At 38.0% G+C, this 13507-nt stretch overlaps 1 protein-coding gene across 1 annotated transcript in view; it reads right to left on the reverse strand.

Annotated features, from left to right (window-relative positions):
• Positions 1-13507, reverse strand: part of LOC134225275 (cationic amino acid transporter 3-like) — a 141251-nt gene that overhangs the window by 17213 nt on the left and 110531 nt on the right. The window contains exon 2 of the mRNA XM_062705216.1: positions 2406-2812. Coding sequence (XP_062561200.1) covers positions 2406-2778 — 373 coding nt within the window. The 5' untranslated portion in view covers positions 2779-2812. The remainder of the gene's footprint in view (positions 1-2405; positions 2813-13507) is intronic.

Genomic DNA, 13507 nt, shown 5'->3' on the forward strand with positions numbered 1-13507 from the left:
GTGAGTAAGAGTGCGTGAGTGAAAGAGAGTGAGAAAGAGTGACTGATTGAATGGGAGTAAATGATAGTGAGTGAGTGAGTGACTAGGAATGAGTGATTGAGAGAAAGTGAGTAAGAGTTAGTGATTGAGTGGCAGGGAGTGATTGAGTGAGTGAAAGTGAGTGAGTGAGTAAGTGAGTGAACGAGTGAATGAGAACGAGTGTGCGTGTGCGATTGAGTGATTGAGAGTTAGTGAATGAGCGAAAGTGAGTAAGGTGAGTGAGTGAGTGATAGTAAGTGAATGAGTGAGTAAGAGAGAGTGGGTAAGTGAGTGTGGGTGATAGCGGATTAGTGAGAGAAAGTGAGTGAGTGAGAGAGAGGTGGCCATCTCACTACTGACTATTTCTCACTTCTCGTTCAAACTTCTCAATTTTCACTGCTCACTTTTCACTTCTCACTTCTTCACTTCTCATTTCTCACTTTACTCTTCTTACTTCTCATTATGGATTCCCATTTCTCACTATTATTTTCTTCACTTCTCGCAACTCATTTCTTACTTCACATTTTTCACTTCTCATTAGTCACTTTTCACTTTTCTTTTCTCACTCCTCGTAACTCCCTTCACACTTTTCACTTCTCGCATTCTCACTACACTACTCATTTATCATTTTTCTCTTCTAATTTTACATTTCTTATTTCTTATTCTCACTACTCACTTCTCGCTACTCATTGCTCACTGCTCACTTCTCATTACTCAGTTTCCTCTTCACACTTCTTACATTTCTCATTTTTCACTGCTCACTTCACTAGGTTTTCTTTTAATAAATAATTTTCGTCCACGGACCAACGGACCGCCATCAAGAATTCCTCCATCGCCACCAGCGAGAATAATCTGCGTGAACTGCGCACCAAGAGAAAACAATGGATCACCGATAAGACCTAGAGGAAGATAGAGGAACGAAGAGAATCCAACGCCAAAGGCAATAGAGCGAACAAAAACCAGAGGAACCAAAGTCTTAGCCCGTCAACGATACTCGGCTCTGGAGAAGGAAGTGGAACGTTCATGTAGACGGGACAAGCAAGCGTGGGCGGACTTGGGAAAATCATTGAAAGTCCCACTGGTTTATCGGAATTTCTTCGGAAATTTCCGTGGATTTCTACAAATTTGAATTAGCGACTTGGCCGGTGGCGAGGTGCACCGACGGTACAGTTGGTCTGGGATTTGTCATGCCCGGTGATTTGGCAGATATTGGTTGGCTACAGACCGCTGTCCTCCAGAGCTTCCTTCAAGTCGCTACTTTGAGAGACTGCCAGGAACATCGTACGTGTAGTACTGGGACCACTTTGAGTGAGGCACTCCAGCACCTTGTGCCACGGGTACTCCGGCCTGGAACGTAGCCGAACATCACAAGCTAGAACGCACTAATAAACTCAAGCCAAAAACGCCGCCGTCCAATTAACGTGTACTGCAGCGATCCGTAATTGTTGATTGATTGAAGCCCACTCGTACCGTTTACAACTAAAGCGAGATGCAGTCTGCGTAATAGCGGCCATGATGCCTAACAACATAAGGGAGCCTTGGACCGGAGGACCTCCACGGCTTCATATATGTATATCCACAGATTTACCACACTTATATGAAAAAAATCATTTTTTGATACATATACCACCTGCTCCCAGAAGCTACTGTAAAACAACAAGCTTGAAGTTTGTATGGAAAAAAATGACTAAGTATATTTTCCTGCATACTTTCTACTGTATTACTTCTAGGTGGCGTTGTTGATATGTAATCCCACTCATAAGTGAAATTTACAATCTTTACATTATTACAAAAAGGCTCCCGAAAACCGCGAGTGATATCGATAAAAAAAAAACAAAAAGAAAGGGCTGAATACCATTGTTTTCATTTATCTGTGTGTCTATATCTACGTTTTATCCATGCTATGTTATAATGTTCTTTATCCCGATAAATATTATGAATAGGATATGTTCAGCGCATTTTTGAAGCCCATGAGACACAAAAATGAAATCACTTACTTACAAAGTTTTCAATTCTGCTTCTCAACTATTTTTATTGAATTGTTCTCATTGAACTTTTTTTGTGTGCTGAGGCGAACCAGTAAACAAACATGCCCTCCAGTGTGCCATAACTGAATATCTCACCCCCTCGCGCGGTCATCGCAATCAAAATAAAAACAGTTCCGATACAAACGAAAGACTTCAACGGCAAAAGCCGTGGCGAAACTTGTTTTCATTGTCAATGTCCACGGTGAACAACCGCGCGGCGCACAGTCGCACAGCTGTCCGTTTCCTCAATCATCATCGCCAATCGTCGCATCGAACATTTAGCACGTGTGTCACGCTCCGGCAAAATGCATATCTATTTTTATCTTTACATCTAGAAATGGCTTTCAGTGGTCAACTCACCTATGACATATTCCAAAATAAGGTTCCATCCGATCGTAAAGGCCGCAAATTCGCCGATACTGACGTAACTGTAGATGTAAGCGGATCCGGCCTTCGGTACCCGGGCGGCAAATTCTGCGTAGCAGAGGGCAGCAATGGCAGAGGCCACGGCCGCCACCAGGAACGAAATAACAACGGCGGGGCCAGCTTGCTCGTATGCCACCGATCCGGCCAGAACGTACACCCCCAAACCAAGGGTACTGCCCACCCCCAGACCGGTTAGATCCAGTAGCGAGAGGACACGGGCCAGCTGCGAGTCGCTTCCGTCATCTTCGTTGCGTTTCTTGCGCGTCAGTGCAATCCAGAATCGGTCCAGCCGACCACCTTGGCGCATGTTTTAGCGGTGAGTTACGTTGGACGGCTTCACGCTGTGAATTGAGGACGGCAGAGAGAAAAAAAAGATAATTGAATTTAATGTTAAGCGTAATAAAGAAAGAGAAAATTGAATTCGCAAATATTGACGGATGTGAGCGCTGGCTGGGTTTTAGTGAGGCGTAGTTGATGGCTGTGCTTTACCGTTTTAAAAACATGACTTTTGTATAGCTCTTCATTGTTCGTGAATAAATTCGTCGGAGATTAAACCAAACGTGAAACGATTATGAGCGCAATAAAGTGAATTATTCAGCGAGATTTTTAGCTGACGATTAAATAGTGTGTATGAATGTAAAAAATTAATTTGTCATCGTGTTTAAACTTGTTTCCGACGCCAAGCTTCTGAAAGACTCTTCCTAATAAATAATAATCTGAAGCAGTGGTTCCCAACTTTTTCAGGATCACAACCCCTTTTAAAATTATCCCTGGATATGTCATGCTGAAATTAAGAACAAACCTACAGTCACTCTCAAAATTGAGCGTACAGTATGGATTAGTTGACTACATTCGAAAATTTCAAAGGAAAATAAATGGTTGGCTCGGTTGTTTTTAATGCATTTCAATATTCATCCCTTCCTTCAATGTATGCGTACATAAAATTGTTGAAATTTTTTCTCTAAAGTTTATTTATTTGGAAATAATCTCAAAATACGCCTATTAGATGTGACAAAATTGAGCGATTTTTTTCTATTAAATTTCTTATTATAAACACGATCAATGTATTTTAATATTGTTTTTTCATGATTATATTTATAATAATAAACATCCGCTACGTAAACATTCAATTTTTTTCAAATTAAACCATGTTTTGGTCAAAATGGCGAACAAGTGAGAGGTAAAAACATTGCTATTTAACAATTCAATGCTGCTGGGCAAAATAGATACTTTAATTTGTATGTTTCACCGGCATCGTATCTTATATATGATAGATAATCGAAATCAAGCGAGACATACGATTAGTTTGGGAAAATTCAGTCGGTAAATGATGAAAACAGATGTAAACATACAGAGAAAACAACAAATGTTATGAATGACATAATTCAAATTTAGTATGTCTTTACCTTAAATTTGTTTTAAAGCTCGATTATTGTCTCAGGTCTATCATTAAGAGTTATATTATTGAATCCAATCATTCACAGTCAAATTCTAAAAGTACAAGGTGCATGTAAAGGTACCGAATATAAAAACAGCTTTTCAACCCCGTAGAGCACTTTCGATTGAATATTGAAAAGATAGCCTAAAATCGTAATTTCATAATTTAATTTGGATTAAACTCCACGATCTGTTACCATAAGGGATACAATTGGATGATTTTCATGTGGCGAGTAAAAATACACTTTTTTAAGAGTTCGGCAGCTTATTTAATGATATCTAGGTGAATTTAAATGATTCAACCAAATTTGTTCCTACGACTGAGTCTTCAAATATAAAATGACATCTTATAATGTATCCGTGTGCTGCTCTTTTATTAATATTATTAATTATGAGTGTCCTGAGCTTATAAGCTACCTATACATCGACTTTTTAATAAATTTACACTTAATTTGAAATATGCCATTCCCAACATTTGTCGTTTTCTATGTATGTTTACATCTGTTTTCATCATTTACCGACTGAATTTTCCCAAATTTATCGTATGTCTCGCTCGATTTCGATTATCTATCATCTATAAGCAGGGTGTCGACTACCTGGAAAAACCTGGAAAGTCAGGGAAAGTCAGGGAATTTCATTTTGGACCTGAAAAGTCAGGGAAAGTCAGGGAATTTTGATTGAGGTCAGGGAAAAAATCACAAACCCCAATATTGAAAATTTATAGTGATTTTTTTTTAAATTCGAGCAACATACTAAACCAAGGACACTTACGACAATGAAACTCTGAACCAATTCTAATCCATTTAAAAACGACCAATAGCGGTATTGAAATCTTGGATCAGAATTGATATAGCGTTCCATCTGGTCATCAGACTGCATAGCCGATAAACAATACTCCGAGGCAGCTACAGTCGACCACCACCTCCACTATCACTATTTTTTGTGTGGCCGTTGGCAGTCTAGACTAAAACTGTTCGCTGTTCTCGAAGAAATAACTGGGGTTCCAAAACCGCGTTGCTCAAATGGTCGCGATTGAGACCTGATCCAAATAGTTTTTTTTAAGTCCCCTTTAATATTTCAGATTATTTAGTTTGAGTGGTTTTGTGTCGGATTCGTTTTGAATTATTTGCAGTTTCCTTAGTAGTGTTTGAGTCATGCTCCCATCAAACAAAAGAAGTTCTGAAAGTTTGTTCAAATACTTAATCATCAATCGCGAGAGTCATTTCTTATACAATTATGTTGATGTACTTATGATATTGGAAAATTTTATTTAATGTGATCTATCTTGATAAATTTAAATTGCTACTAGTAACCAGCAATATATGTAGGTAATATTTAAACCCTTTTCCGCCTACGACTTTTTTGATGATTTCAATAGGAATAAGGAATCATCTTTGAAAAAAAAATGCTAGAACAAAAGTTATTTGGCATAGCTTAAATTAGTGGAAAACGAAAAAAAAAGTTTTTGATTGTAAATCAATAGTGAACTGATTGTTTTCAATAGTTCAACTATTTGTACTCAAAATTGATTATATTTGCAGTCTAATGAAACCATAAAGGTGTGCCAAATATTACTTTTTGTTGTTGAAACAATTAGTTGAAGGTTAGAAGGTGCAAAGTTTGATTGTGCTCCACAGACACTATGGACGGGAGAGGGTTAAAACATTTGATGATGGGCTTATAAAGTCGATCCTCACGTCCAGGTGGTCATGTAGAGAGAATGATAGTGGATAAAAGCATCATATGGTCTACCTCATGTACGTAGGTGGCAATGGTCTCAATTAAACGTTACTCGAGACTCCATAATCATGCTCGGGCGCAAGAGGAGGATAATGTTGTTGTCAATGGTAATGTGTCAGTATTATATTCGCTGCTTTAGATGCTTATAAAAGAATTTCATCAGGGAATATTCAGGTTGATCTTTGAGAATTTTGTCCATAAATTACAGAATTCTCACTGAAACATACAAAAATCCCAAAGGATTTAAAAAGCTGTCTCGATAGATTTTATCGTGGAGATCCTCGATGGATATTCATTAGACCTATTTTTTGGATATTTTTCCATGGGACCATTGCTTTTTATTTATTTAATGCCAAATTATTTAAAGTATTGCAGTGGTTAGAATGTTTAGCTGGGCTTACTGTAAGTGCTGCATAGATTCTTGATTATCTGGAAGATAGCAAGCAGTCCGTAACTATTTTAGAAGTCCATAAACACCACAGAAAAAAATAAGAATTTTTGCTCCATAAGTATACTTGAGAGCCGTGGAGGTTTCTCGATGTTCACGAAAATACCTTATCCGTAAGATTTTTTAACAGCATTAGAAGGATTTCTAGAAGCTTCCATAATTGTTTGGAAACAGTTCAAGAGTTGTGTCAAAAGATACAAGATTTCACACAAATTTCCAGAAAGATAATGAAAACTTCAACGATTTCAAGAAGTCCGTCTTTACTCTTGGTGTTCTATTGCGACTCCAGATAGTCCGTGAGAAATCCCAATGGTGGATGAAGGCACCAGAAAACTTATTACATTAATTGGAGCCAATTTTGGAACGATGTGAATTTTAAAAATCTTTCAGGAGTTCTGCGCATTTACTTGAATCTTTGCGAATTACCAGAATTACCTACGATATTCTACAAATCCTTAATGTTCTATTTCTAGAAGTTACAAGACTTCCAGTAGCTCAGGTACTCATATGGACTTCAAGGATTCACACATGCAGAGATTTTCATACGCTTTTAGAAAATAACAAAAACATTGTTCATACCTGGAATTTTTCGAGGAATGGTCTGGAAAGTCATGGAAAGTCAGGGAATTTTATTCTCTAATTTGAGTCGACATCCTGATAAGACACGATGCCGGTTAAATCCATATCTTAAAGCATCTATTGTGCCCAGCAGCATTGAATAGTTAAATAGCATTGTTTATACATCTTACTTGTTCGCCATTTTGAGTAAAACATGGTTTAATTTCAAAACATTGAATGTTTAAGTAGCGAATGTTTATTATTATAAATATAATCATGAAAAAACAATATTAAAATACATTAATCGTATACTATATTTAATAGCCCTGTTTGTCTGTCCGGTGACTAGCCAACTAGACGCAGCACGCGGGGAAATTCTCACAAAAAAATAAAATATTTGCTACTTCAATTTTTTTTTTACTATCAGATGCAGAAATCAAAACCAACAACCTTAGACAACCAGACACAGCATATGATGAAAAAAATCACAGACAACAGACGTTGTAATTTTTGATTTTTTTTAAATGTAGTTAATGAACCGTTTATATTAAAAAAAAAACACTTGCCCCAGGCACTACTGCGTCCACAAATAAACTAGTTTATAATAAGGAATTAAAAAAAAAAAATCGCTATACGCTCAATTTTGTCACATCTAATAGGCGTATTTTGAGATTATTTTTAAATAAATGAACTTTAGACGCATACATTGAAGGAAAGGATGAATATTGAAATGCATTAAAAACAACCGAGCCAACAATTATATTTCCTTTGGAATTTTCGAATATATTCATCTAATCCATGCTGTACGCTCAATTTTGAGAGTGACTGTATATGTATTTTCAAGTCATTTTATTTCGATATCTTTTATAATTCTAATTTGACATTCTTCAGCAGAAATTCATAAAGCGTGATTTTTGTACTTGAATTCGTGCTACCAGCTGCGGCTGCGGTGGGCCGGACACGTAGCCAGAATGTCGGACAGTAATCCGGTGAAAATGGTTCTCGACAACGATCCGACGGGAACAAGAAGACGAGGTGCACAGAAGGCAAGGTGGATCGTTCAGGTGGAGGACGATTTGCGGACCCTCCGCAGACTGCGTTGTTGGCGACGTGCAGCCATGGACCGAGCTGAATGGAGAAGACTTTTGTGTACTGCACAGGCCACTCCGGCCTTAGTGTGGTAATAAATAAATAAAGCTTCGGCAAACTAGTTTGCGTGTCTGATAAAGCCGATCTCAAATCGTAACCAATGTTCTGTTTCTCTGTTTCTGTTTCTCGCTTTTATCTTTATCTGAAGATCCACTCTAGCATAGGTAAGTACCAACAAACGGTATTAGAATCTCTAAAGCTTGGAACGCTGATAAGGAATATGTTTCGTTTATTGCACATCAAAACTAGCTCAAGCATTCTCCCAAATAACATATTAACTTTTACATGATAAAACTTGTTCAATAAGCTGAAAATGAGAGTGGCTCATATTGCCCCTACTGCCCCTATTCATTCTCGATTTCATCGGGAAGGCCATCCAAGTCCAATGTAAACAAAAACGGACAGTAGGGTGGCTCAAAAAACACTTTTTCAAATTTTTTGATGGGCCGCACTCTTGTTCGGTTCTATTTGATGCCCTGATGCTCTGGACAAAATTTCAGCCAAATCGGTCAACGTTTGGGCGGTGCTAAACTCGTTGAAAGTTTATATGGAAAAATGTATGCAGAAACATCGAAAAACAGTGATTTGCAGTTGGACGGCACAACTTACGATGAAGAACCATGATACTCATTCAGTTCTTGTAGAATTAAATACAGAATGTTATGCTGAAAACCGCGAGAAGATTAGAGTTTATTAGGCAAAGATATTAGCATTTTACTGGAGTGTTGTAGGGGTGAATTTATTTCTTTTCAAAGGTAAAAGAAACGAAATTTGCTCGAACCCCACTACAGAGAAATGCTAATAACTTAGCCGGGCAAACTTTAATCTTCTCGCGGTTTTCTGCATAACATTCTGTATTAAATTCTTCAAGATCTGAATGAGTATCATAGTCCTTTATCGTAAGTTGTGCCGTCCAACTGCAATTCACTGTTTTTGGATGTTTCTGCATACATTTTTGCATATAAACTTCCAACGAGTTTAGCACCGCCCAAACGTTGACCGATTTGGCTGAAATTTTGTCCAGAGCATCAAGGCATCAAATAGAACCGAATAAGAGGGCGGCCCATCAAAAAAAATTGTAAAAAGTTTTTCCCATACTAATTTGAGCCACCCTAACGGACAGTGAACTAAAGAAGTATCGTCTTAAGCCAGCTCAGTAAAATATCGATCAAACTGTTGCTCCAGTGAGTTAAGAAAAGCCATGATTTCCAATTTGAGATCAGCATCCAATTTAGTTGATCCTTTCTCAATAAAAACGCACAATTTATCAAACATTGTAATATTTCAGACATTTACTTTTTGTTGGTTTTTAATCTTGGTTCGCGAATTCCCTCTAAACTCCCCCGTAACGCTGGGTAGACATCCTTGCGTGGTGTGTTATGGTGTGAGATCTACCATGGTTACATTGTCAGCTAGAAGCAAATCCTGACCCAACGAATACCTTCCCCAATATGCAACTCCGTTGTACTTATGAGGGTGTCGCTGAGTCGGGGGCCTCTAATTAAGTAAGTGCTACATCAACACTTTCTTCCCTTCCCTAGTTACGGTGAAGATGGGCGTGGCCAGGAGTAGTAGTCCTCATTCTTTTATGATTTTTATCCTACATTGAAATCAAGGACCACACCCACCTTGATTTTTGATAGCAATCTAAATAAGAATTTCAAAAGAAAAACATGAGTATCACGAGTGTCCAATCTACGAAGTACACCGTAACTATGCTATGCTAAATAATCCGTGTAAAAAATAATCGGGTGTATTACAGTGCCTCAAAACTACAGACAGACATCTGGACCATCAAACAATCCATTTCAAAGTTGGATTGCTTCATATGAAATTTGTTTAAAATTTGTCGCGATTTTCAAATCCCTCTTACCTGTAATGTACTTTCTAGTATGCCACTTCTTTCAATTGAGTCAAGGATGCTATGAACAGAATGAGCTGAAATGATTTTTAAAAAAAGGACTTTCAGCAATTTTATTGATCTTTCAGCCCATTCTGGTTGCATTTTTATAGATTTCATACGAATATCCAGAAATGTCTACGACTCAGCAAAGCTTCATACATATTTTACCATATTTTGCAAATACTGAAAACAAGTAAAAAAATAATTTTCTTTTTAGGTGGAAAACCGCTTGCTATTTGAAGCATCTTTATTCAACTAAACTGTTTAACCTTACTTTTAGATGAAATTTAGAATATTTGGATGTAGAATATTGCACATATTTTTCCTTAGTGAAAAAAGAACGCCCAAAAAAGACTTCACCAAAGGCGCCGGGAATTCACGCTTCGACTCTGACCCTTTGTTGTCAACAAATATTGATACTGACAAACGCACTTCGCAACAAGACTTTATCAGAACCCGAAAACAATATGACAAGTTAGGTTTTCAAATATTCCCATTGGCAGAGCAGAAACTAGGATACGATAGCATAAAACCAAAGTTTGCTGATAAAATAAAACTCCGTTCGTTGCCCAACGAGGAAAGAGGCAAAATCATGGCCTGCTATTCACTATGAAATGTCGGCAACTGAACAGTTATACGGATGATACTTGCATATCTGTTGTCAATGCACGCTGGCAGTGGATTGCCCATTTTGTAATATATCTCACCCTCACATTCCCCTTCTTCTCTCGCCAAAAAAGAGAAAAAAAAACATTGACTTGGGATTTTCATGAACTACTATTTACATAGCATTTTTTTAAATTACAACCGAGTCTAATGTTACAATCCAGTATTCAATATCCGTACTCAATTCACATATATTAAAAATCATTCTAATTCAAATATTTCAATCCTACGTTTAATACGATTTTCCAACCCGATACTCAAATCCAATGTATGAACCCGAAAAGCAAATCCAATATTCCTGTTTTATGAACAAAGTTTTCAACCCGAACCACCATTAGAATGGGTTCAATCAAATGTAATTGCCTATTTCCGGGGATTAAACCACCCGACTTGGACGTTAATTTACAATGTTATGAAAACTCATATGTGAATATGTACGTTATGTGGAAGATATTGATTTGGAAAATGTATTGGAGGTAACCACTTTCCCTTCGATGGGACTCGAACCCAAGACCCTACAGTACGCTAGACTGGTGCTTTAACCAACTAAGCTACGAAGGACCTCCGTCGGCCTTCGCACCCTAGCGGCTACTGAACGAGCTCGAGATTCCCAAATTGGACGCATAGTCAAATCACTCGCAATCCATTTCTCAAGCCAATACTTCCACATGTGTATTGTACACGTCCACATTAGAGGAGCGTGAGTATTTAGAATGTCTGGCGGCTATACACATTCTTCATCAGCAACGGTACTGATCAAGTGAGGTTGTGTAAGCTATTTGCCAGTCGGTCGTCAAGCTCAGACCCGACCGCATTGCGTAGGCAAGAGCACGCAACTCACGTTCACGTAGAAGTAACACACACGAAATCATTAATTTAGTGTACTACCCTTGGTGGGGGCATCCATCAACTCAGCTGTTATTGGTCGACGGTACAGCAGCAGTGCCTTTCTCTGCTTTGTTCTCTCCGAGGCAGCCAAGTTGGTTGCGACGAGACGGACGCAATGAGAAAATAGAACTGTGCAATAAAAATCCTATTCGACTAAATGCTGATGTCATATTAGAAATTTGGAGACAGTACTCGTCGATAGCAAATCCTTCCGCACGCGATGGCATATGAGCAAGTCAAACCACCTTCCTTTTGCCAGTGGAGATATATCAGTTTCCACACTGATATTCTTCCCTCCCCCTTCATACGGGAGCTTGGCAGAAGGAAGGTCGTGTGATATATGCCATCATAAATATTGCCCTCCGCTCGCTTTCAAATCGACTTCTATAAAAACATTCTTCATGCCTGCCGTATCCTAACGGGAACTATCAATTCTATACCTTCGCCTCTAATGCTATCATGAACATGTACGTCCAAGTTTGGAAGATGATATTAGCATTTCCATATCAAGTATAAATCTGTTCTTAGGCTTCTATTTTTTGTAAGCACCGTTGTAAGCACGCTCAAAGTAGGCGATTCATTCCAAGAATTTTGATGATTCTTCTAAAAGAGTTTGTAGCCACTTTAGGCCCCACGGAAACCTGTTCCAAGATGACCGTTCCGGTTGTCATCCATCCTATGGTCTCAACTACTTGGAAATTATGCTTCCAAAACAATTCCAAGAATTTTGATACCCATATTGCCAGGGTTTTTTCTAAATGAATTTGTGGCCACTATAGGGCCCACAAGATCCTATTCCAGGATGTCCGTTCCGAGACCAAATGATCACGTGGTTCTAATTCGTTGTGAAGTCACAATTCTCGAATTTTCTCAGTAACTCAGGAAAAAGAAATCATCATTTGATTTCTATAGCATCAACTTTTCATTTTAGAGACATGGTCTAGCAAATCCGGAATTCCGGTAAACAGCTAATCCGAAACGGTTATATAGGGCATGGATCTATATGGATAAAGGATGAATTTCTGAATCCATAGCAAATGAAACCGTTCAAATCGATTGAAAACTGACGAAGTTATGGTCATACCAAAAACGTGGGTACCCGGGTACCCTGTCGATATGGTATGGGGTAAAAATATTCAGAAGCTCCTCCCCAAGCCCCCCTTACTTAGGGTGACCATATGAAAATTTTACAAAGGAGGACAATTCTTTCAAATCGTGCCAAAAAGGAGGACATTTGTTTGAAAAAGGAGGACATGTGGAAGAAATTACCAAACCGAAAATTTCCTTTATTTGATAGGGGGAAAGACGGCTTTGGCAGGTTTTGTTCTATTATTGGCAGGGGGGTTTTTGTCGACCAAATTATATGAAATTTGGCCACAATATTCTTTGATATGCAAAGAATGTTTATGCCAAATTTCAGCATAGTCAGTCATAAAAAAACCCCCTGCCAATAATAGAACAAAACCTGCCAAAGCCGTCATTCCCCCTATTAAATTTACTGATTTTTCGGGGCGTCAAGTGAAATACGACATACAAATTTATTAAAAAAAAAAGAACGAACTCACCATCTTTATAGTGAGATTCTATCAAACAAGTTTCAACCTATCTGAATAATGGTACACAAATGTTTGGTGTATCAATATTTATGCTGAGCATTTATTTTAGGCAGCAATGCACAGAATTATAATAGGAAAATCTGAAATATTATTATTTTTCGAATGACTTAACCATCGCATACATCGCAACGTTGAGCAATAAACAACTGATTGTATATTATTTAAGGCACCCAAATAACCAGCGGAGATTATTCCTTGAATACCAACAAGTTCATGACATGCGAATGCACCTAAGCACGGCGTACACCATGACCACGATGCTTTCAATAGTTGTTCGTAGAAATTCAAAAATGTTTTTAAGCTGGATACAACTACGAAGATTTTCATGACGATTTTGAAGATTTGCGGGGTATTGGAACTTTATGTTTGATTAGAGAACATCGTTGACTTGCATCCATCTTTGCAATGGGGTCATAAGTTTGAGTCCCATGTTTCCTCCAACACATTTTATCAAGCTCTTTTAGTGGAATGTATTTACCTGTTATGGGACCGTTGCGGTGGAATTAAATGGAATAGTATTCAACTCGACTTATGACAGGTGACCATTTTAAGATTTCTTTAGACTTATTTTGAGGACACGTACCATGTGTTTCGATCGAAATAAGATTTAATCATTCAATGTATGCTTTCT

This window comes from Armigeres subalbatus, chromosome 3, assembly GCF_024139115.2.
Source record: "Armigeres subalbatus isolate Guangzhou_Male chromosome 3, GZ_Asu_2, whole genome shotgun sequence".
NCBI classification, from domain to species: Eukaryota; Metazoa; Arthropoda; class Insecta; order Diptera; family Culicidae; genus Armigeres; species Armigeres subalbatus.